At 43.3% G+C, this 26881-nt stretch overlaps 1 protein-coding gene across 1 annotated transcript in view; it reads right to left on the reverse strand.

Annotated features, from left to right (window-relative positions):
• ADAMTS17 (ADAM metallopeptidase with thrombospondin type 1 motif 17) overlaps positions 1-26881 on the reverse strand; it is a 434502-nt gene that overhangs the window by 310805 nt on the left and 96816 nt on the right. Inside the window, exon 7 of the mRNA XM_075557910.1 lies at positions 19358-19401. Coding sequence (XP_075414025.1) covers positions 19358-19401 — 44 coding nt within the window. The remainder of the gene's footprint in view (positions 1-19357; positions 19402-26881) is intronic.

A 26881-nucleotide genomic window follows, 5' to 3' on the forward strand; every position in this document is an offset into this window, starting at 1 on the left:
GGAACAAACGGTAACCACACTAGTGTCTCTTGGCTAAAATAAAATGAGACAGAGGTGCTTTATACTTCAACGATCTAACTCCTCTTCAATAAAAACATACTAAGGGAACTTAAGCCCTACATTTCCAGTACCCTTCCTCGGTTGTCCTGAGAGACCAGGGCTCTCATTGGGCAAGTCTGAAAGGGGCAGACTCAGTCCTACCTCTGTGGAACTGGACAAGTACCCAACAGTACCTTGGAGCCATTTCCTAACGCAGTGGTCTGCTCAAAGTGCTAGAAGCAATGCTGATAAGTAAACGCAGCCAGGCAGTGCTTTGTTTCATTTAATCTTCATAATAATGGCACAATGCAGACAGTATTCTCATTAAGAGCCCTAAGCTTGAAGCAAAGTGTATTCATTCCATTTCCTGAGGCCAAGCCAGGTTCTACCCTAGCAAAGACACACTTTTTTGGGGGGTGCGGGTAGGGAAGACAGAAACTATAAAACATGAACCAATTTAACTTCTACAAGTCTAGTTTGGAGATGTTGGCTACATTCTTCAAGTATGTAGCTTTCTAATAATCCTCTTCCAAATTTAGCCAGCATTAACGTCATTATTAAACTCACTGTCCACAAAGTTCCTCTAAGCTAGCGGTTCTCAACCTGTGGGAATCAAATGACCCTTTCACAGGGGTTACCCGATTCATAACAGTAGCAAAATTATAGTTATGAAATAGCAACAAAAATAATTTTATGGTTGGGGGCTCACCACAACATGAGGAACTGAATTAAAGGGTCGCGGCATCAGGAAGGTTAAGGACCACTGCTCTAACCTTTCAGAGTTTATGTTATATATTTGCTCACAAATAATTCTTTAAGAGAAAACAATGCTCAAGACAGAAGCCCTTTGCTAATTAAGAAAATGTGTTCTTGTTTAGAGATGACTTTGGGGATATATTTTCTTCGAGACTTTCCTGAGGGCAGCAGTGTAGGGAGATCATTTAGCCTGGACGGCTTCAAAAGTGAGGATCCCATGAGCATTGGAGCTCTGGTCTACAGTTTCCACCCCTCGTTCGATCAGGATCATGCTCTAGGAACTTTGATCAAAGTTTCCAGTAATGGTGGTAAGTCACCAGCTACTTCATCTGGTTAATGGCAAATGGTACACAAAGCTATGTAGCCACACATCCCACGCCTATCTCCTCTTCTTGACCGCCCTTTCTGCTGCCGTTACAGGAGAAATGCAAGCCTTCCTTTCTCAGCTCTACTAGCTCATTCTCCTCTCAAAAAAGAAGAGTCTTTGGGTATTCAGTAATCATCAGTTGAATTAAAAGTTCCTTTTCTCTTTTTTATTAATAAATCATTTCATTGGGGGCTCCTGTAGCTCTTATAACAATCCATACATCAATTGTATCAAACTCATTTGTACATATGTTGCCATCATCATTTTAAAAACATTTTCTTTCTGCTTGAGCCCTTGGTGTTAGCTCCTCTTCTTCCCTCTCTCGTCCACGCGCCTCATGGACCCATAATAAATTATTATTATTTTTATATCTTACACGGTCCACTGTCTCCCTCCGCTCATGTTTCTGTTGTTCTGTAGATGGTTCCCCCTTTCCCCTCTCTTCCCACCCTCATGGTATGAACTACAGTTCTACCTTACAAATCCAGCTAGATCAGAACATGTACACTGGTGCAGATAGAGCTCTCGATATATGGAATCCAGAACAGATAACCCCTTAGGAACAGTGATGGGAGTAGTATAATTCTTTTTCAATTGAACAGATAAAATGCTGTCCACAGGCTATCAAAAGATATAGTGTCTGGGATTTTAAAGGCTTGAAGGTAAACAAGCAGTCATCCAGCTGAGAAGCAACTGAGCCCACATGGAAGAAGCACACCAGCCTGCGTGATCATGAGGTGTCGAAATGATCAGGTACCAGGCATCAAAGACCCAGAGCAAAACACTCATAATGTCAATGAGGGGGGAGTGCAGAGTGTAAGCCCAAAGACAGTCTGTAAGCAATTGGACATCCCCTTACAGAAGGGCGGTGGGGTGAAGACGGGCCAGTCAGGGAGCAGCGTAGCACCATTGAAATATATAGCTTTCCTCTAGTTCTTAAAGGCTTCCCACCACCACCACCACCAACGATCATGACCGTAATTCTACCTTAAAAATCTGGCTAGACCAAAGCATAAAAATGGGTACAGATAAAAGCTGGAAACACAAGGAATACAGGACAGATAAAGTCCTCAGGACCAATATTGAGAGTAGTCATACCAGGAGGGTAATGGGAAGGTGAGAGGAGAAAGGGGAAACCGATCACAATGACCCACCTTATAAACCCCTCCCAAGGGGATGGACAACAGGTAAGGGGGTAAAGGGAGACATCGGATAGTGTAAGACATGAACAAATAATAAGAATTTATAAATTATAAAGGGTTCATGAGGGAGGAAGGAAAAAGGAGGGAGGGAGGAGGGAAAATAAGGAGCTGATACCAAGGGCTCAAGTAGAAAGCAAATGTTTTGAGAATGATGATGGCAACATATGTACAAATGTGCTTGACACGATGGACATGTGTATGGATTGTGATAAGAGTTGTACAAGCCCCCAATAAAATGATTTCTTAAAGTATAATCATTAGAAAATTGTCCTGGACATTCTTTTTAAATAAGACAATGGTTGTTATGTTGTTAGGTGCTCTGGAGTAAGTTCCAACAAGGAGTGACTCTGTGTACAATAGAACAAAACACCGCCCAGTCCGGTGCCATCCTTACCATGATCTGATGTTTGAGCCCATTAAGGAAGCCTCTGTGTCAACCCACCTAGTTGAAGTTTTTCTTCTTTTTCACTGCTCTGCTACATTACTAAGCTTGATGTTCTTCCCTAAGGACTGGTCTCCCCTGACAGCATGTCCAAAGTTCCTGAGATGAAATCTCGCCACCCTTGCCTCCAAGGAGCATTCTGACTGTACTTTTTCGAAGGCAGATTTGTTTGTTCTTTGGCAGTCCATGGTACTTACAATGTTCTTTACCAGTACCATGAATCAAATGCATCAAATCTTCTTCAGTCTTCCCTTACTCAGTAGCCAACTTTCACATGCATATTAAGTGAATGAAAACCCATGGCTTGGGTCAGGTCCACCTTAGTCCTCAGTGTAACTTCTTTCAACACTTGAAAGACGTGTTGTGCAGTAGATTTACCCAATGTAATGTGTCATTTTATTTCATGGCTGCTTCCATAAGCATTGATTGTCATAGGAATAATGCATGGACTGAAAATTCCCTAGTGACGTGATCTGATCCTTTAGACCAGGGATCCTCAAACATTTTAAACAGGGGGCCAGTTCACTGTCCCTCAGACCTGTTGGGGGGCTGGACTATAGTTTAAAAAAAAACTATGAACAAATTCCTATGCACACTGCACATATCTTATTTTGAAGTAAGATCACAAACAGGGCCAAAACACCCAGCGGGCCGCATGTGGCCCGCGGGCCGTAGTTTGAGGACGCCGCGCTTTAGATAATTTTTCCAGTTTTCATTATGGAATCATTGGACAGATTTATTTGTTCACGTAATATAGTACGTAATTTGATCAAGTCACTTAGTCACGTATTCATTTGTACAACAAAACCTGATCCAGCATCTATCATGTCTTAATGCTGGGAATACAACGGTGGACATGAAGACAAAGACATGCCTTTCCAGAGATTTAGATAGATCAAATAGTGCTAATGAAGAAGGAAGTGGGAAAGAGATAGCGAGCCATTCAGACATCAGAGAAACAGTAAGCTTGGGGAGCGTGTGTGGAGGAAAGGACAAGGAGTGGTACAGCTGGCTAACGGAGGTGAGCAGAGGAATGCACGAGCAACCATGGGTCATGTCTTCCAGGGCCCTCGAGACCATGCTGTCTGCAGATTTTATTCTGAGTGTGTTGATAAGCCATTGTAGAGTTTTAAACAAGGAACTCAGATTACCTGGTTTTATCCTTTAAAAGTGGACTTGGAGTCTTTAGTGGTAAACAAGTTCACCTCAACAAACAAATAAATAAAAGTGGTCCTTTGGTTGCCCTGTAAGAGTAAGCAGTACAAAGGAACACTGTGGAGCTAAAGAGACCTGGAGTAGTGACTACACATTGGGCTGCTACTTACTGCAAGGTCGGCAGTTCGAAACCACAACCACTCTGCACGAGAAAGGTGAGGCTTCCTGCTCCCATAAAGAGTTACCGTCTCGGAAACCACAGGGGCAGTGCCACTCTGTCCTAAAGGGTTACTATGAGCTGGCATTAACTTGATGGCAATGAGTTGTTGAGCTGAATTGGGAGGGAGACTTACTGTATCAGCAAAGTGAACATGACGGAGGGACAGAGTATGGAGAAACTGCAGGGCAGTTAAAAGTAGTTTGTAAAGTAAATATTTTGAAGGTGGAGTAGGCAGGAATTATTAGTAGATTACAAAAACTTGCTATGTATCTGAGAGTAATACATGGATTGTTCCGTGGAAGAATCCTTGCCTCTCACACAGGAGGAAAACACAAACTCAGCATTTTATTGCATTGTGCATGTGATCACCATGAGTCAGGGGATGGCTGGAGAGCAGCCAACAACACATGCAATAGGGACCTCCTAAAATAAAGACTCTACGACAGCCAGCCAACTACAGAAATGGTGCATACAAGTCCCAGCCACTATTTTCCATGTGTCAAATGTTTTACATTGATTTGCTCACTTAAGCCCGTAACCCTTGCCAGGTGTGGAGCAATATAATCAGGATTATCCCAACGAGCAGGTGGCAGGAACAGCTCACTGTCACATAATTATTAGAAGCAGAGGCAGGAGACCGACCCCAATCATTTACTTCACGCAGTTGGCCTCCTCTTGCCCCAGGCTCAGAGGATTCTCAACTCCCTGGGCTTGCAGTGCAGGGTATGCAAAGCAGGCGGGACAGGAAAAGGATGATTTGGTAGAGCTCAGTGGCAGTCTTATCAGTTCCTCTCCCAAGATGAAAACCTCTTGGGGTTTCCATTTGATCTCAAGATTTGTGTTTATCTTGGCAGCTGGAACTCTGTGGCCAAGGAAATGCTACACGGAGCCTGGAAGTGTTGGCTCCAGGGACTCCCCCGCGTCTATTCCTCCAGGATCCCTCTCTGGGAATCCTTCCAGGGACTGTGAGCGGGAGCCAAGGTGGAGTGAAACTGGCCATCCTAGCTTCTCCTTAGATGCCCTGACAATCTAAGCACAGCTATTTTGTCCTGTTTGATTCTGTAACCATGGGGCACTGGAGACAATGGAAAAAATCTGGAATAATATGAAAACAAGCAAGAGGGAAACAGTGAGAACTTGAAGGGGAGACAGGGTGTTGAAGCGGATTTTCAACTAACAAAAGGAGACTACTCATTTTCATGGAATGCCATGGGAACGGGAAAGGAGCCCCTCAGGGCGTTCGGGAGCCAGACATACATACAGCAACTCTGGCCGAGCTTCCTGGAGATTTGTGGAACAGAGGAAAGCCAGAAGGCCCCCAAATGAGACAGGACACCAGAATATTTGGAGTGAGGGAGCAATAGAAAGAATCACAATCAAGACCCCACTTTCCAGAGTAGCCACAGCTAGTGCCTGCCTTCAGGAACTGTGGTGGCATACTGGATTATGCAACGGACTGCTAAGTGCGAGGTCAGCATAAAGTTTAAACCCAGCAGCCACTCTGCAGGAGAAAGAGAGGCTTGCTGCAGATTTGACCCGAAGGTTGTGCTGAAAACCACTGGCTGCTCTTCAGGACAGACTCGAAAGGGGAGGAACATGGAGGGCAAGTCTAACACCTCGGCGGTAAGTCAGTATCCTAAGTCCCACAAATCCATACTCAGGTCCACAACCTCCAGTGACATCCCAAGGAATGGAAAGAGCAACAGTGCTTTCTGAAGGGTAGTACGCATTTAAGGCAGGGCGCGCACACTTGTTCAGCATGCGAGCTACTTACGAAATGATCAAATCAAAATGATCTCCCAACTATTGATTTGTTTATTCATAAATGCATTGAGAATTCTTTACATGTACAATGAATGTTGATGTACCTTGCATAACCATATGAGTCCATATTGCACAACATAACAATTAACTATGGACATTTTTTTGGTCATTACCCAAGTTGACTCTGACGACTTGCACTGAGTGGAATGAGCCAGGGATGCCTAGTCCGGACAGTAGCTGCTGACAGCCAGCCTCAAGCACACTTCCGAATGATCATCAGTCATGGTGGAACGGGACTTGGACTTCATGATCTTTATGTGGGAAAAGCCTGTCTCACATGAATAAGTAGAGCTGAATCATGCAGTCAAGGAGGTAGCACATTTTCTCATGTTTAGACACTTTCCCTCTGCGAGTAAGTTCCAGGACTGTTCATGAGCCCTGGGCTTCAGCTGAACGTCGGCTTGTAGTGTCAAAATCGCCCGTTCTGTATTCAAGTGATATGTTTTTATCTTCTTATTTGGTCCAGTTCCCCCACTCATTTTATACCCTTTCTTACATTTAAGAGAAAAAAGACAAGGTCTAAAAATTGACGATAACTTAGTCAATTTTGCTGCACTTAGCGCAGTTGTTTGTGCGTGCAATTGACACTTAAGATTGCATCTGATTGGCTGTGCTGTATACCAGTTAAGTGACAGGACTGATGGCAGGATTACATCTATTTTTTTTAATGCCATGAGTTATACTCACACTACCTTTGCGATCGACTAGTAGATCACAATTGACGTATTCCAAGACTGTAATCCTTCTTTTTTTTCTTTAATCATTTTATTCGGGGCTTGTACAATGACTCTAATTCTTTATGGGAATAGAAAGCCTCTTCTTGCTTCCAGGGAGCTGGCCAGTGGTTCCGAACTGCTGACCTGTGGATAGCAGTTCAACTCATAACCACTATGCTAGCAGGGTTCCTGGTACCTTTTCACCTACCTACCCCCTTCTAAAAATGAAAGAAAAATTGCTATGGCAACCTGGAATCTGGTGCCCCTGGAAGTCTAAGGCCCCCTGGCTGCCAGCCTGCCAGAGTCAGGGCTGGAGCACTGAGAGGAATAGGTGGCAAGTGGCTAGGAGGATTCTGGCACCCTTTTATGTAGCTGCTTGAGAAACGAATCAGATGTGGATCTCCACCAGGCCTCACACCCAGTATCGGATCGTGTGCCCTACCCTCAGTCTCCCTCCATCCTCTCAGAGATGGAGAAGGACTTCCACACTCAATCCCTCCCTGTATGTCTTATAGGCCGATCTTTCCTTTCCCCTCAGCCAGCGCAAACCCAGAGCATATTGACCCACCGCTACAGGCCACCTTCGTACTGGGGGACCACGATTATAGGGCTCCTGTTGCACCCACCTTGCTGCTCTGGAGACAAAGGTAAGACCTAGGCTCTGGCCCTCATCCGAGGCTTGGAAGCTTTGGGTCCACATGAAACCCCCCAGAGCCCAACATTCTGTAACTAGCTGGAGTTGCTCTCAGGAAGCAGCAGCTTTGTTCTTCTTCCCCTTCTCAGCCCCAATACCTGCAACAATGCAAGGAATTCCCCCACAGGAACACAGTAAAGTCCACAACTGCATTTTAACTCATCACTAAAGATTGCTCCCACCACCTGTCTGTCAAATTTGTCAACTGTGATGACTTGCATTTTGCTGAAAACTATGCCACTGGTATTTCAGATACCAGAATGACCACCCATGATGGGAAAATTTCAGTGGAGACTTAAGACAATGGAAAACTATTTAGAAAGGTCTGTGATTGGCTTTATGAATTTTTGTCATTGGAAACCCACAACAACAGTGGAATCAAAAACAACACCTGGTCTGAAATAATGCTGAAAGATGAGCCCCCAGTAGGAAGAAGGCATTCAAAATCTACCAGTGGCCACAATAATGGACTCAAACATACTAATGGGTTCAAAGATGACATAGATCCAGGCATTTCTGATTCCAGTGATCAATACTAGTCATCAAAAGGTCCCTTGAACCCAAGCTCTAATAACAGCCAGGCTCAGATCTGATCCCCCGAGGAAAAGTAGACCACCAAGTATGAAACAGTTCAGATGGTCTGGAAAAACCTTCTCTCTCAACTTCTGGAAGTACTTCTCATTTTTAAAACTCACATGAATTCCCAAAGGTCTTAGGGGTCTGATGAACTACCTGAAATATGAAAACTATTAACTTTCTCCCCCAAATTGCAATTCTGACCCTGGAAAGGTCTCCATGTGTGTCCTAACTCTAGTTAATTCTGAGTGTTCCAACAACTGGAGCGGACCAACTCGGCTCCACTTAAAAGAGCCCTGCAGTTGAATCGATGCATATGGATTGTGGTGCTGGAGAGGCATAGTGAACGCATCGTGGGCTGCTAAAAGGACAACCCTATCTGTACTGGAAGAAGTAAGGCCAAAGTGCCCCTTTGAGGCCAGGATGGCAAGACTTCATCTTACACTTGGGACATATTGTCAGGAGAGACCTGGAGAAGGACATCATGTTTGGTAAAGTGGAGATGCAGCCTATTTTGTAATTGTTACTCCTTAGGGGCTCTCAAAGCCCGCTTGGCTCAGGCCAGGTCCTCAAGCGTGTCGTTAGGTGCAGCAGGTTGGGTCTGACTCAGAGAAGCCTTATATGCACCCGAAGGACACACTACCTAGTCCTGAGCAAACCTCACAACAATTGTTATGCTGGAGCCCATTGTTCCAGCCACTGTGTCAACCCACCTTGTTGATTTTTTGCTGACCCTCTGCTTTACCAAGCGAGATGCCCTTCTCCAGGAACTGGTCTCTCCTGACAATATATCCTTTCAGGGAGACTTCTGGCCCCCCTTTTTCTCAGATAGACTTGTTTGTTCTTCTGTTAAGTCGACGATGCTTTCCCTATTCTTTGCCAACCTTCTAATTCAAATGCATCCATTCTTCTGCAGTCTTCAATTCTCACTGTCCAATCTTCACATGCATTTGAAGAAAATACCATGGTTTGGGTCAGCCATGCCTTACTTCACAAAGTGATAGTTTTCCTTTTCCATGCTTTAAAGAGATCTTGTGCAGTGGACTCATACTTTTATTCCCTTCTTCCCACTTGAATGGGGGAGGGTTTGTATTGCTTTTAGCAAACCAAATGAAGGGTAGCATGACTCAGAAACTTCCAGGTAGAGAAAGAGCTATGGTTATGGCATGAAGCATATAGCATCATTCTAGCTCATTGTCATCATCTTTGACCAAAGAGATGGAGCATCCTCGGGACTATGGGATCTTCCTGATGAGGTCTCACTAAGATTGTTGGGCATTGGGCTTTAGCCTGACACTGATCTCCCCAGAAGTTAACAACACCACCACCATGGTATCGGATGTGTGTCTCAGAGGAATCTCTACTGGAGCAAGGAACCTGGGAATAGTTTAGCTAGGAACCCTGGCAGAAGACTTCTCTTAGAAGGTATTGCTTTTCTGACATGAACCCTGAAGCCTGCACTTGAAGGACCACACTGGACAGTTTGCTCACAGGGCTCTTCTTTCTCAACCCTTTTGCTCTTTAGCCAAAACATTACAATAAAACATGACAGCAGGTTTTGTTAGGCTGTTTCCAAAAGAAACATGCTTCCACATCTCCAATTGGTTGACAGAAACCCCTTCCATGCCCAAACATACTTATATTTTGTTACCACTTAAAAACTCATTCAAGTCATTATATAACTTGAAATTCTACCCTGGAAAGAGCACGAAGAAATTTGGAGACTCATATTCTACTTTCAGTGTCAACATTGTGCCAAATCCCAACCACGAACCTCGTGCATGGGCTCTGTCTGCATGACTGACAGGTCTTTCCGGTGTATTCCTATTTGCAGGACTTACAGAAATCACCAAGACTGCCACACATATGGTAAAAATATCATGCACACTTACCCACAAACACATGCTACACTTCCATGGACATACATTTATAGAGGCATGAATGTTTACAACAGGGCATGTTGCTACCATTGTTCACTGTCAAGTAGTTCTGATTCACAGTGACCTTACGTATGTGCCTACAAAATTGTCAGAGAGTCCACTTTTGACTCGTGGTGACCCTATGGGAGAGTAGACCTCACCCATGGGGCTTTCAAGCCTGTCCATCTGCATAGCTTCAGATTGCTGGATGCTTCTAATGCAAAGATATAGATGGGTTTAAGCTACCATAGAGGGACCTCGCACTGCACAGCCCAGTTCCTTTTACCTCACAGGTGAGAGAATGAAATGTTTCCCAGTCCTATGCTGAAGTTAGTATGTTTGAGTCCATTGTTGAGGCTGTTGTCTCAATCTTTCTCATTGAAAGATTTGCTCATTTTCATTGACCCACTACCAAATGTGGGCTTTCCTGCAGACTTATCCAAAGAAAGCTGATGCAGTCTGACCGACCTGCTTCACCGGGAACTTTTGCTTGTACTTCTAAGACTTGTTCATTCTTCTGCAATCCAGGGTACTTCATATTCTTTTGAACACCCAATGCATCAATGCTGGTGTGTACATACACACACCAGCATTTTTATTCATTCTGTCACTATTTTCAAGCCATGACACACAGGCCATACCAGGCAGGGGTAAATATCGGGAACCTCTCACCCAGTTCTTTCCCTATTCCATTCTAGTTAGGCCTAGAAGATCCTACAGTCTCTTAGAAGGTGTCTGCCAACAGTGAGACACAATCCAATGAAAACTGCTAAAAATATCTTGGTGCCCATGCACAAAACTGAACATGTGAGAATAGAACTGAGTTCACTGAATATGTATTTAGTAACTTTTCCAGTAAATCTATCAGCTAAGAGAGCTCAGTTGACTTTTTGGTAAATTAATAATAAAACTGACAGGCTGCTATTTCACTAGCTCTCTTAAATGAATGGTCCATATTCTTTTGGTAGGTTGAAGATGACAGCAGTTGCCAACATAGTCTGGTCCCTAATTACTAGAAGCATGCAATTTCATTTCCAAAATTGAAACCTTTCACAAAACCTCTTGAAAATCACAGCATGTGTTCAAAGGCATAATTAGAAACATGAATATCACTTTTGAAAAAAGAGTGGCTTTGCTCTAGGTCTCAGATGAGTAGAAATGGGAGAGATGCAGCAATGAAGAGATGGGATGAGTTTGGCCACTGACCCCGTGGACTTGGTTTACAGGGAAAAGAGGAGAAGATGAGAGCGGGTTGACTGGTCTGAAGTTCATGACCTAGCACGATGGTCCTAGGCATATTGAGTATTGGTGAGAGCCCATGGTCTAAAGGCAAGGCGACCAAATGGCACCCTGTGGAGGCTGAGTGAGGCAGCCCACATTGCGTTGACCAGAACCCAACCAAATAAAGAGATTTTTGAGCCTGTGAACTGATGCATATTGTTGCTGACTTTATGGATGGCCTGTCCGGATTTGACTTTGCTTATGGGTGCAGACTTCACAAGGTTCCAACTGGAATGAAGATTCTTTGTGTTGAAAAATATGATTGTCTCCTCAGAGCACTGGGTTGATGTAAGTGGGCAGTATATAAATTGGGGGATAAAGGCATGAAGTCGTTGGCTTACAAACTTTCATAGGTGGGGGAATATATTCACAGAATTATAGGATTAAGGTGTAGGCATTATTTAATTGCAATTGTGAGGATAAAGAATTATGTACAGTTGCCAAGTTGGCAAGGGGTGGATTGAGATAGTTAAAGTTCATTTTGCCAACCTGGCAAATAAACACATGTGGGGTAAATTAAAGGATGGAGAGCTAAATGGCTTGGTGAGCCTCGCCTTTCTAGTTCTCGGGTCTCTTGCTTTGTGATGGTCGGACCAGGTTATACCTGCCTTAGCGGGTTCCCTGCTTCAGCTGGCAAGGCTCACTTCCTGTGAGACATCCCCAAGGAGAAGCCGCATGGACTTACACTGATGCAGCCCCGAGTGCTGGAGCAGCTGTGTGGAGACCCTTGCCAGCGCTGAAATGCTTACACATTCACTGACTTGGCTTTCCTCCTGCAGTCAGCATCATTGCGTGTGTTTTGTGAGATGGAGGAGGACTTTGTGGATTGGTGTTGGACATATGGGTTAATGTTGGACTTGTGGGCTTGGGCAGCACTGGGGTGGGATGTTTTCTTGATGTGCACTGAACCTTTATATAAAACTCTCTCTCTTACATGAGTTTCTATGGATTTGTTTTTCTAAAGTACACAGACTAACAAATTATGGTACCAGGAGTGGGGTACGAACCCACACAGACATCGAACATGCAATAGTTTTCAATGCTCCACTGCTGTTTACAAGGTGGTCAGTGGCGAATTCCTCTACAGTGAACAAGTTACTCCTTCTCTGCAGCCGGTTCTTAGTCAAGAAGCTCTGCTGAACCCTGTTTCCTTTGGGTGACCCTGATGGTATGTGAGAAATACCCGTGACACAGCTTCCCGCATCACACAACCCCCACGTCACCACAGCACAACAAACTGGCTCATATGAAGAACAATGTATTGTGGGATTGGAGGGAGGCTTATTAGCAACCTGGTGTGTGAAGGTGACAAACTCGTGCTTGTTAAAAGTGAGGAGAGCATGAAGCACTTGCTGAGGAAGATCAAGAAGTTCAGTCTTCAGTATGGATTACAACTCAATGTAATGAAGACCAAAATCCTCGCAATTGGACCAATGCGTAATATCATGATAAATGGAGAAAAGGTTGAAATTGTCAAGGATTTCATCTTGATTGGCTCCTGGAAGTAGCAGTCAGAAGATCAAAAGATGCATTGTTTTGGGTAAATGTGCTGTACAAGACCTCTTTAGAATGTTAAAAAGCAAGGAGGTTACTTTGAGGACAAAGGTGCATGCACCTCACCCATGCTGTGGCATTTTCCATAGTCACATATACATGTGAAAATTGGACTATGAATAAGAAAGGCCAAAGAAAAATGGAAGTATTTGGACTGTGATATTGATGAACAATATTGACAGCTCCATGGGCTACCAACAGAGTAAACCACTCTGCTTTTGAAGAAGGTGGGACTTTGTCTCATGTACTTTGGACATGTTATCAGAAGAGACCAAATGATGCCAGGCTATCAGAATGAAAAGTGTCTTGGGTTTTAACATCTTATGTTAAAATAAGCAGCTATCTAAATGAGGCTATCAAATAAGTCCATATGGAAGAAGGACACCAGCCTATGTGATCCAAGAAGTGTAAATACTAAAACCCAAAGGAACAAATGGTATCAGAGTTTAAATTCTGAACACTTGATTTGCATAGGGCTACGGATTACAGTGGAAGACCAAAATTCTCAGGATACTCACATGGATTAATCCCCTGGTGAATAGCCTTTGATCACAGTGGAGAGATGTAAATGGCTTTATGATCAGAACGCACTGTAAAGACAATTATGCCCAATGTAGTTAAGTTAAATTAATACCTTATCACTTTATCACCCTTTTGATTTTAGTTGTATTTTTACAGTTGTGGGAATTTTTAAATATTTTCTACTTGCTTTTCCATTGAGAGAGTCTCCATTTTCTTTGGTCATTGTTGTTAGCTTTTTTTCTTTTTATATTTGCGTTTTGTTTGATTTTCTGTATATAAAGTTCAAGACAGGTAAATCTATAGAGACAATAACTGACTTAAGAATAACTTAAAGGCTCCATAGAGACAATAACTAGATTAATGGTTTCTTAGCAGCATGGTGGGTAATGCTGGGGAGAAACAAGGAGCTAATAACAATGAATACAAGAAAATAGAAAATGTACTAAAATTGATTGTGGTGATGACTGTATAACTCTTCTAGAAGTGACCGAACTATTTAATTGTATGATAATTTTATTTTATTGGACTGTATGCCAATAAAACCACTTTAGAACTAAAAAAAATTACCTAATGGCATGAGAGTGGAGGTTGGTGGGAAATGTAAAGAAATGCTCATAATCATTAGTCATAAGAGAGATACAAATTAAAACAATGGTGTGATAGCACCATATATAAACTGATAGCAAATTTCAGAAAATAACAAATGTTAGAGAGGGTTGCAGAAATTAGGACAGTTTACTTTACGGCTGAGACTGCAGACTATACATCTACTATGGGAAACAAAGGGCTTAAACAAATGCAAACAGGAAGGGGGAACTGATCACAATGATTGACACAACTTTCCCCCCACCACACCCCGACAAACAACAGGAACCACGGGAAAGGGAGACATTGGTCAGTATAATATATGAAAATAATAATAGTTTATCATTTATCAAGGGGACACAAGGGGGACAGAGGGAAAAAGAGGAGCTGATATCAAGAGCGCAACAGAAAGTACACATTTAGAAAATAATGATGGCAACATATGCGCAAATATGCTTGATACAATTGATGTATGGATTGTTATAAGAGCTTTAAGATCCCCCAATAAAATGATCCTTTAATAATAATAATAATAATAATAATATGTGCCTGTACAATCTCCACACTTGATATATACTCCACATAAATAAAAATTAAAATACAGATGTATGCGCACCAAGCTTATGGCAGTACCTTCTATGCTATCACAAAGACGAAAACACCGAATCACCTTTCTGTGAAGGAACGGAGCCATCAACTCCGGTACATACATACAATGGAACATTCTGCTTCTCTACAGAACCCCTCAGGACATGGAAAAATTTGGAAGACTTGTCTTAGCAATGCTAGTCAGTCTCATAAAATAAATACTTCATGGCTCCATTATTAAAAAGGAAAGGAAAAACTAGGAAAAGTGGATTTTACAACAAAAGAATCAGATGATGAAGGCGACTGTGAGGATGAGGGGGTGGAGGGAGAGAGAGAAGGAAGGAGTCTGGGAGGGGACAAGATCAAGAAAAGGGGCCACATTCATGGGGGTCAGGTGAGGAGCACTGGACCACTGTGTTTTATACAGTTTTCCCTGCATATATTCTCTGCTACACATAAAAGTGTGGTGGGAGGAGAGGTCACAGCCTGAATGCCCTGCAGTTTCCTCACCCATTAGACCCAAACCTGGTGGGCGTGGTTACAAACAGGAAGGAAAGAAAATTAAAGCTGATTTAATGTGTTTGTGGCAAATGGCTACTTTCAAATAAACAACAAAAAGATCTCTTTAAGATGTTAAAAGAAAAGAAAATGATTAGGGCAAAGAATGTACAGATATGCTTTATACAATTGATGTATGTATATGTATGGACTGTGATAAGAGTTGTATGAGCCCCTAATAAAACAAAAAACAAAACAAAACAAAAAACAAACAAACCTAAAAAAAAAAAGAAAACAAGTTAGATGAATTTGATTAAAATTTTTAAAAAATGTTAAAAGGCAAAGACGCACCTGGCTCAGGTTACAATATTTTTTTCTTTCCTTTTATGCATGTGAAAGATGAACAGTGAATAAAGAAAACAACAATTGGTGCCTTTAAATTATGGTGTTGTCAGGGAATCTAGAGTGGATGATACCTTCAGGACCAGGGGTGTGAGGGGCGATACTGGGAGAGTAGAGGGTGAGTGGGCTGGAAAGACAGGACCAATTACAAGGATCTACATGTGACCTCCTCCCTGGGGGACGGACAACAGAAAAGGGGGTGAAGGGAGACGCTGGACAGAGCAAGATATGACAAAATAATATTCTATAAATTATCAAGGGCTCATGAGGGAGGGGGGAGCGGGGAGGGAGGGGGAAAAAGAGGACGATGCAAAGGGCTTAAGTGGAGAGCAAATACTTTGAAAATGATGAGGGCAAAGAATGTACAGATGTGCTTTATACAACTGATGTATGTATGGATTGTGCTAAGAGTTGTATGAGTCCCTAATAAAATGTTTTTTTTTAAAAAAGGAATAAAGCTAGAGACCCCATGATAACAAATTAGGGTGTTGTGACAGTGTTTTGAATATTCCGTGAACTTCCAGTAGAGTAGAATGAACAGATCTACATTGTGTCAAGTACAGTCAAAGTGCTTATGAAGAAGTGAAGATGGTGAGACGCAACAGATGGGATTGACACCAAGGATACAACAATGGCCTTAACTGTAGGAACGATTGTGAGGTTGGGGCTGGTCTGGGCAGTTCTGTTCTGAGGTACAAAGGGTCTCTGTGAACCAATTGGCTTACACCTAAAAGCAACAGCAAACATGGTTCCCTCCCTTTGCAGGGGTGGTAGTGGTAACTGGTTGGTAAGGGGAAATGGGAAACCTTTCCCGAGGCTGCCAACATTCTAGATCTTTTCAAGGATCGTTGGTTCAAGTGTACAAGTAGAAATTTAAAAATCCACAAAGCTGTATGCTTGAAATGTGTGCTCTTCACTCTAGGTTACTTATACCCCAGTCAAAACCAACAACCCCCCCCCCCAAAAAAAAGTCCTGTTATCTAACGGGAGGCTTACAAAGCATGGACGCTGTCCAGGCTCTCCTTGTTATCTCAAGGCACCAGCTCGTCTCAGCACAAAGCGCTTCTCCTACAGCTGGCAGCCGTTCAAAGGTCTCTTCACATCAGCACCACAGGCTGACTCCATGTAAATCGGTTTCTATTTTGTGCACTAAAAACAAAATCCAAAATAAATGGGATGTTGGCATGGCAGAGTCTTAGAGATGGAAGGCAGATAATAATTCTTTCTTGAGAGGTTAAAACGAGATCATTAAATTGGATTGCTCTAAGACTTCTAGAACTGTTCTCAGTGTTTCTGTCCATCAACTCACCCCTTTGTTCTCACTGACTTGATAATATGCACATGTCAATTGTGACATGTTAAAATAAATACATCTATAGCAAGAAACCACCATATAAAAGTTTAAGAAAGAAAAAAATATAAAATTCTCTGTAAAAATTGACAGTCATTGGTGTTGTGGATTCAATTGTACCCTGTGAAACTATGTGTTGAAAGCCTAACCTCTGTATCCACAAACATGATCATGTTTGGAAATAGAGGTTTTACCCTTGTAATATTAATGAGGTTATATCAATGTCTGGCGGATCAAAAACTTAGTCACTTCTGAGTTATTAAAAGAGCCAAATAGACACAGAGACATACACAGGGGAAGAAAGACATCAAGGAATGCCAAGAAATTCCTAGGCCCACAGACAAGGACTGGCCTCCCGTTAGAACCAAGCCCTGAATTCAAACTTCTATCCTCTGAAATTATGAGAAAATTTACTCCTGTTCTTTAAGACACCCACTTGTGGTACTTTGTGCTATGCAGCACTTGAGAACTGAGACCACTGAGGTGCTAGAAAGACCATGCTATGGAAAGGCAGGATGGCAGGCTAGTTTAGCACTGAGCTAACTAGCTATTACGTAACTATGATTACATCTAGTCCAGGAAAGCTTTCCAGGCTGCCTTAGGAAATGAGACATACACACCAGGAGGTCATGTAAGGACACGGATGTTTTTCAGCTGTAGATGGGTAAGCTTCAAGTGAATGGAAGGCCAATTTGTTTTAGAAAAGGAAATGATGCTTGATTAGAATTGCCTCACCTACTCTTCAAGGGGAAGAGAGTTATGCAGTATTTACTCCTGTGACACTATGTTAGTTTGTATGCTGTTCTGATACTAGACGCCATGCCACCAGTATTTCAAATGCCATCAGGGTCACACCTGGTGGATGGATCTTCATCAGAGCTTCTGGACTAAGGCAGACGAGGCAGAAAGGCCTGGAGATCTACTTTAGAAATTTAGCCTATGGTTCAAGACAGAATATTGTCTGAAACAGTGCTGGAAGATGAGCTCTTTGTGTTAGAAGGTATGCAAAGCACAATGGTGGCAACATTGAAATCGGGCAAACCAACCATAATAAACTGGTGCAGGGTTAGCAATATTTCATTCTGTTACACATGGGTCATGAGTCAGAGCCAAAGTGATGGCGGCTACCAAGAATATAAGCATGAAAGGAAACCATGTGATGAGATTCGTGTTGTTCACAATCCTCAGAGCCCTTCATCTATGCTCTTTCATTCATCTTTTCATTTGTGCAATCAGTAAACGACAGTGACTGAGCCCCTCACGGTCTGAGCCAGTCACTGAAGGAGACAAAAGCCGAGCTCTGTGTAGCAGCATTCTTCCGGGGAAGATAGACAAGCAAGTGCAAGATGATCGAGCAGTATCGCTGTGCACAGGGAGCAGGAGGCTCATGGAGCAGAGGCTGCCTCGCAGATAGAAATCTGGTAGCTGTCAACATTGAGGAGTAGCCACTCCTAAGAGCAGGTTTGTCGATGGGTAGAGACTGTAACAAATCTTTTACAGTTTTAGCCATATGATTTATCCATATGCCAACTACCTTCTATTGAAGCACATTTTCCATTGCATCTGTCTAGAAAGTCATTATTCTTAAGAGAACCCCGAAATTAGGAAGCACAGGCTGATTGATTGGTTTACTTTTTCATATATAGTTCGCAGGTTTTAGATGATAAATTATACTATACAAAAAGCCTATTTGTAAACGCTAAAGTGTGCAATGAGTGTTCATTATCTTTATTGTGGATTGTAATGGGCATTAGAAGCCTCTTGTCCAAAGTGACCATTTCATAGATCAAGAAACCTAAAGTCAACCAGCTTGTTTGGGCAAAGATGGTGTCGCCACTGGCCAGGATTCCATGAGAAGGCTTTAAATTTATACCAGCGTTCCTTCAATTTCCTTACGATCCTAAGCACATTAGATTAAGAGTTTTGATTTTGGCAATGCAATCCTTAGACTCTTGGTAAATTAACGATTGTGGTATAGCAGAGGAGATTAGAAGATCTCTTAGTGTTTCCTCTTTTAAACCAAAATCGCCCTCTCTAATCCCCAAACCAAAGAAGAATCCAAAGGTCGGATATAAGTGGCGAAAGAAAATTGACAAGTGATGGGAAAATGGATGAAAGGTGTCCAGTGGAGTGGAGTTGGGAAGAAGAAGGGGCGCTTTCCTCAGTTGGACATTCAGTCTCACCTCTGTGGGTCTACAACCAGCCTAGTGGCAAGGGTGAGAGGGGGAGCCCAGTGTGGCAAGGGCATCCTCATGCTCACCTCTGAGGGCACCTGAGAAAGACCATCAGCACACACAAGAACAAACCAAAACCTTTCTGTCACAAGCCAACAATGGTGTTACTCAACTTGCTTCCCCTCCTGCCTCTGGCACCCAAAGGTTCAGACTCCAGACTCCTTGAAGCGTGCTGGTGGTTCCTTCCACCCTGGCTTTGATTTTTCCATATCTTCTTTATTAACCTTTTGTCTAGGTGCATTCTGCTATAAACAACCGCAAAACTTATGGAACGAAAAATGGAAGATAAAGTCCAGGAACAGATTTATACAAAAGGAGACTATAGAAATGGCAGGGCTTGCTTGACGATGCTCCTCCCAGTGAAAAAAACAGTCTCCAGATTATTACAGAGATTACCGACCCTTTAGGTTCAAATTCCAACTCCCAACTTACCCACAGTGTCACACGGCTCATCTTTATGAACACAGAAATCAGTCCTAAAAATTAATAAAAAAGGACAAAGTCAGGTTCATGCAGTACCCCCAAGAATGTGAGAAGAAACACTATTTATTCATTCTGATTGGTTACCACGTCCACAGCCATGCCACCTGGAGTGATCACTGGTTATACACAAACAGTTAATAGCGTTTATCAAGAGTAGCCCGCATTCCCAATGGTAAGCGCAGGTGCGCCACAGAAGACTCCTTGTGTTGTCTCATGAAGGCATACGTAACTTGTAGGTGTTACAAGGACTCCTCCAAACAGCTGAGAAGATTCTGGAAGACGTATCCCAGACTCTCTCTCCTGGACTAATCACCAGTCAATAAATTTCACTGCATACAGTGGCTTCCCCAAGCTACTCCAATTAGCTCTAGACTGTGTGCTCTCTATATAAGAAGGAAATGAGAATATCACATCAAAATTATATTCTTGAAGCCACACAGGCTCCCTCGGGAATGTGGCTGTGGACAAGTGACCCTTGAGCCTGGTGCAGCCCTAGCTTAGCAGTGGCAAAGGCTCAGGCCGACCTCTGCTCTCCCATATGTAAAATGAGGAGACTCAACCCATCCAGCTAATTTCTACCATGAGGCACTGCCCCTCCAGGTGCTGGATGAGGAAAAGAAATGGCCTGGCCCCAAGTATGCTCCTCTGAAAGTCCTGTCTGTGGCCAACATTTCATGTGACCCATGGGTGGCCTGTTAGAACACACCCAAGTGCACAGATATAAGAGGTGTGTTTTAATGTCATTTTATTGAGAAAAAACTGCTGGAAATTCATGGTTGTCACGTAGTAAGTTGTGAACGTAAGTGGCAGATCACAGCTCTGGCCACACCTAGTCCATTTTGGTTGGGTGTCACCTCCCACTCTCTGACACTCAGAGCAGCCCCACACTCAGTCATTCAATATCCTCAATCCCCTCTTCCCATCACCAAAAACGACTCTCAGGGAAAGAGTTGGCCTGAAACCTTCCTGGAGGTGATGATGAAGAAGGCAGTGAACTATTCTGCTGATGTCATCTGGTAGCGGGAACTTTCCCTCCCCTTCCAGACAAATCCACAGCATCTACTGTTGGGTCCTGTCCATAAGATGTAACCCACGTCCAACACACCTCAGCACTAAGTGAACTTCGACACAGTGGAGCAGACCTGGACATTTTCAATTCTGCATGGCTTCAGGTTCACCTGAGAGTTGTTGAAAATAGATTCCACAGGCCCACTCAAGTCCTCAGACACCAAATAGGTAGGCTTAAAAAGTTCCAGAATGTTGTGATATACAGAATTTCAGATTCCAGCCCATTGCCTCGGACCAAAGACGTGCTACCAGGCATTCCAGCAAGAGTCGGCAAGCAGTGCGAGGCGGTGGCAGCTCTGCAGATAGGGCACACAGAACTGGCCAGATGGAAAGTGGGAGGCACTTCAGATCAATCATGTCAGCAACATGCGTGGATTTGTTCCTTTGAGCGTTCTCATCGCAAATGTGTATATTTTGCTTAATCTGTTTTAAAATGACTTTAACAAAGAGAGCGGTCAAGACTCCAAGATGTGTCAGAATCTCATTCTATCAACAAAGGAACATTCATAGAAACGGTGAGGGAATGACAATAGAGAGCTGACAAAGGAAATACCATGACTGGTTTCTCTGTCAAGCACTCCTGTTTAGGAAAATTCACAGGCAGCATAGGGTGACAGGAAGAAGTACAGACAGAGAGGAACCAGACCAATAAACTTAGGGACATAAATATCCACACTCTCCTGATATTTATCTAGCCTCAACCCAATACCAATATTCCTTTTCGGACATGCTTCCCATGGGAACATTTCCCTCCCTCCTGCCCTCTTTTCCATTCTCCTTCTTTCTTCTTTCCCTCCTCCTGTATGTTTCTCTCTCTCTCTCTCTCTCTCTCTCTCTCTCTCTCTCTCTCTCTCTCTCTCTCTCTCTCTCTCTCTCTCACACACACACACACACACACACACACACATCACCCCACCCACCTGCATTCCCACATTGATAAGAAGGCCAGGGTGGCTCAAGACCTTGGCCCAGAACTTCCCAGTCACACAACACCGTTTGCTGAAAGCTGCCTTCTGTGGCTTCAGTAAGCCGGAGGGAAAGGGAGCACTACACTCAGGCAACGTTGCTGAGAGTAAGAATCAACTCAATGGCAATGAGTTTAGTTTGGGAATTTGGCCCCAATTCTAGGTGGTTTCTTTGAGATAACCAATGCTGTTGGCTGATGGGCATACGGCGCTATGTTTTTACCTCTCCCTTACCACGTCCTCTAAAAGCCGGTCTCGTGGCATCCCCATTGCTTCTCCTGAGGAAGAAGGGAAAGATGTGGTCCACTCATGGAGAGCCAAACTTTATCAGAGGCCTGTTCTAAAAAGTCCATTCTAAACACGAATCTTCTTTCTGCCTCAGTCAGAGTGCTGTCACCAAAAGCAAAGGAAGGTAAGCCACCTGCCTGCAAACATGACTTCATTCTAAGGAATCCTGCTTTGTTCTGGAAAAATGCAGAGCCACACACCTTTCATGTTGCCTCACTGCCAACTCACACCAAACACTTACAGAGCGGGGCCAACAGGTTTCACTTCAGAAAGAAACACTCAGAGGCTTTAAACTCTGCTCTTCCATCTCTGTCCACTATGACCCACTGTCCATTCCCTGAGAGCATTTGACATGCACAATCCCACAGCGCTCTCTGCTCACAAGGTCTCCCACGGGTTTCATGTTCTGCTATCGCCCTGCGGGCATAGCAGGGTACAAACTGGACCCCCAAAGGCAAAGTCGGCAGTTTCCGCCCCTCAGACGCTCCACAGGAGACAAAGCTTTCTGGTCCTCGTAAAAGTGTGACAGGCTGGGAAACCCACAAGGGCAGTTCTACTCAGTCCTATAGGGGCACCATGGGTCAAAGTAGACTCGCTGGCAGTCAAATCTATTTAGTTTGCGTTGGCGGTCATGTTGAAATCCTTAATAACATCTGAACACAGGGCCTCTCGTGTTCATTTTGCACCGGCCCTAACAAACTCTGTAGCCAGTCCCAGCATAACCTACTGCCCTGCATGCAACGTGTTAATTTCCACTGAGTTGGCTCCAGTTCATGTAAACCTTATGTCAACAGAACAGTACAATGCCGAGTCTTGGACCACCTTCATAATCATTGCCATGCTTGAGCCACTGTGCTACTGGGCAGTGCCAATACACAACACAGGGTCTCATCTTCCAGCACTCTACCGGAAAATATTGGAAGATGTGGAGATTTTATTGGCTCATTTTCAAAGGTGGATTGCCAGGCCTTTCTTCCTAATGTACCTTAGTCCAGATGAGCACTGCTGAAACCTATCTAGCTTAGGTGACTCTGCTAGTATTTGAAATACTGGTGGGATACCTGCCGGCATCATAGTCAGAAGCTCCCCGCTATCTCCTGAAAACATCCGGTTGTCAATACCTGATGATCCAGCCTGTGTGATCCAAGAATTATGAATAATAAAATCTAAAGTTAAAGGAGTGAATAGGATCAGAGCCTAAATACCGAATACCTGGTTTGTAGAAGGCGATGGATGACAGTGGAAGCCCAAAATCCATTTGCAGGACCCGCAGATAGATTAAGCCTCCTGTAAATACCCTCTGACCAGAGTAAAAGGATGTGAACGGCTAGCTTGTTATCACACAGGGAGCACTGTAAAGTTGAGTATGGCTCAAGTAGTTAGAGTCAAATGTAGCACTTGATCATCTGATCTGTCTTTTGACCCATCCCAAAGCTGGTTTTATTCTTTAATATTTTTTGTTTGCTTTTTGATTGAGGTTTTCTCATTGTTCTCTCTCTTTCTCTCTTCTTCCTGCGAGTGATTTGTATGGTTTTCTGTGTATGGAATCCAGGATCGGGAAATCTATAGAGACAATAAGTGCATCAAGAATTACCTAGGAGCATGACAGGGGAGGTTGTGCGGAAACGAGAGCCAAGAAAGAAGAAAATGTTCTGAAACTGATTGTGGTGATGATTGTACAGCTCTTCTTGACGCGACTGAACTATTAAATTAAATATGTGAATGTATGCCGATAAAACCAAGAAAATCAGTGAGGGAAAGAAATGATTATCCAGACCTTGAAAATTACAGCTTCTAGCCGGTAATTATTAGACAGTGCTTCTCGGCCAATGAAGCTCCCTACCTGGATGCCACTGCTGGTTCCTACTTGTTACAGGAGGGCTTCACAATCTGGGAGGACAGGGTGAAGGCTCCTCACATTTATCCTCCTCGCAGAAGGTGAGAGGAATTCTGAGTGTAGATGTCTATCTGCCAGAGCCAGCATGAAAGAGAGAAACACACCGGGCAGCAGGCACTAAAGCCAGCGCAAGATGACCGGGCCTTCAAAGCCTACAAGCTGCAGCTGAAGAAACATGCTTTCCTCTGGCCATAGAGCCCGGGCCCCAGCACACCCTCCAGCACCTGCACCTCAAACATGCCTGCTGTACTCTCCTGAGGCTGCTGCACAAAGGATTACAGACAGAGACAGACTGTCTTACAGTTCTGGAAGCAGGAAGTCCAAAATCAGGGCAGCGCTCTGCTTTCTGCAGGAGCCTCGGCGGGAGGCTCTGCTCCAGGCCCCTCCCCAGCTTCGGCTGGCTCCTGGTGACCCTTGGTGCTCCGTCACTTGCACCTGCATTTGATAAGCTCCATCACATAGCCAGCCTTGTCGGACTCAGGCTCGGAGTCTGCTCTCTTCATTTCTAGGACACCCCTTGGGGAAGCACCACTACCAGCTGGAAGACTGGCACCTCGGAGGACAGGCCTGAAGCTATACCTCCAAAACACCATAGCATCCAACACCCTCCGGAGCACGCATGGTGTTGGCATGCGCAGAAACAGGCACGGCAGAAGCTATCAACGAGTGGGTGTGAAGTGACACCACAGTGTGGTTGGAATTTGCATTTCCCTAATGACTAATACAGTTGACCATCTTTTTATGACACCACTCAATATTAGGGCCAATCCTACTAGATAGGACATTATGGTAAGTGGTCATATGTTCAAAGACTATTTCACAAAAAGGTCACACTCACAAGTGCATATTTTGTGGGGGAAAGATGGGGCAGAAGATGCAATTCAATCTATAACAATGGTAACAGAGCCAGGACCCTGCCCAAAGTGCTGGAGTTAGAAAAGACCTTTTGATGCAGATGTTTGCCTGGTGGCATGTAATCTGCTATGAGGAATGAAAGGAAAAAGAAGCCAGCCCAATCCACCGCCTCCTTTGCTGAGGGGCAAAAGGACTAATGCAGAAGGTTTATGGGGACACGTGTATCTTCAGAAAAAAATGCTACTGATTCATTAACCAATACCATTTAAAAGTTGTTTGTTTGGTGGTGGGTATTTTTTGCCCCCAATGACCAGAAAGAGACAGAAACAGAAATAAATGAAGTTCCTATAGGTTAACCATATTTTAAATAAGAACGTACATATGCTAAAAACTTTCTGAACTGCGGTTTTGGAAATGTAACTGCATATTCCAACTCACTGTAGACCAACCAAGAACTCACTGCCCCTGCGGGTTTCTGAGTTTATACCTTCTTGAAGAGCAGAAAGCCTCATCTTTCTCCCTTGGAACAGCTGGCGATTTCGAACTGCCCGACTTGCCATTAACTGCCAGGACTCCTTACACTTCCAAAGATGATGTTATTTGCTTAGAGGACATCCCTAAGAAAGGCCTTCGGCCCTAACCTAATCATTACCTGCAAAAGGAGTCACATTAATTTATTCAGGTAGTCCCCACTTATCACAAGAGTCCTTCCATTCTCACAACTCCATTATAAATTGGTTCAACAGAAGTAAAATCCCTCTTTTTCTTTCTTTATTATTGCTTTTCATTATCAGTACCTTCATAAACACAGCCTTCTTTTAGACCATTTTATTTGAACAGAATCCACATATAGCACAATTAAACAGTTCACTCATAACAAGAAGCATCATATAATCATAATGCAATCAGTATTGGACCACTTTCTTCTTTCTTGTACTCATTGTTATTAACTCCCCGTTTCTCTCCAATTTGCCCTGATGGACTCCATAAGAAACCATTAATGAAATTACCGTCTCTATATAGTCACCCATCCTGGATTTCAGAAATGAAGAAACACGAAAACAAACAAAAAAGCTAACAATAATAAAAGAAAAACTTCAATTTAGAAGAAAGCAGAAAATACGAAAAACTAGAACGACTTAAAATGGCTCGAAAGGGAGATTTTTAAAAAATTTAATCATTTTATTGGGAGCTCTTATGGATATCGTTATATTCATAGCTAATCATGTCAAGCAGTATTGTACAATTGCTACCACAGTTTCAAAACATTTTCTTTCTTCTTAAACTCCTTGATGTCAGCTCCCCTTTATTCCTTTTCTCTCCCACCATACACCCCAGGAACCCCTTTTGTCCCCACTAGAATAGTTTCCCCCATATCTTACAGTCCATTATATCAATTGACATACAATTCTGTTGTTCTATCCCATCGACTAGGGTTATACAGTCATCATGGCTATCAGCTCCCTAGTCAGCATCCTCTCCCCTTCCCGCACCATCAGGGAACCACGACTCCCTTTACTGTTTCTGCAGGGTCATCTATCTTGACTTTCATGCATCCAAAGATCTTAAATATACAGGTGAATGTACACAAATCTAACATGATTAATGAGGTAAACCAAGTAAAAACCATAACAGTCAGGGAAGAAATACTAGAGAACTAGAGGATACTCACATGGTTCGTCAGTGCTATACTGCACCCTGGATCTATCATCCGTTCTGTGTGGTCCTTCTGAGAGGGATGTCCAATTATCTTACAGGTGGGTTTTGGGTCTCCACTACACTATGCCCATTTGATTGCTTGTTTTTGAACTTCTGATACCTCTTCCCATGGACACCTCAGGATCACACAGGCTGTTATGCCTCTTCCATGTGGGCTGTGTTGCTTCCCTGCTAGATGGCTGCTTGTTTAACTACATGCCATTAAGAACCCAGATGCTAGATCTTTTAATAGCTGGGCACCATCAGCTTTCTTCACCACATTTGTTTATGCCCCCATTTTGTCTTCAGTGACCGTGTCAGGAAAGTGAGTATCATACAATGCCACATTATTATAACAAACTGTTCTCATACTGAGCTTAGATTTAAGTAGAGGCCCAGAGTCCATCTTCTTCCCGGTTGCATTTGCATATGTATATAGATATATAAATAAGTACACCTATATTTCTATATTTACATATATAAATATTTATACAACTACTACATATTTGTTCTTTCCTCCTTTTCTTTTTTTCTTCCTGCCTCACTATCATGTTTACCCATCAGTCATCTCTCAGTAATTTTTCTCAGCTGCAAATCAATAGATCAAACACGACCAGAAAAGCTACACCAAAACGGAGGTTTTAATAAGGTATTACATTTTAACCTAACTCTATCTGCACTGCACTCTGCACGAGAGCAAGG

Source organism: Tenrec ecaudatus, chromosome 9 (assembly GCF_050624435.1).
Source record: "Tenrec ecaudatus isolate mTenEca1 chromosome 9, mTenEca1.hap1, whole genome shotgun sequence".
Lineage (NCBI taxonomy): Eukaryota > Metazoa > Chordata > Mammalia > Afrosoricida > Tenrecidae > Tenrec > Tenrec ecaudatus.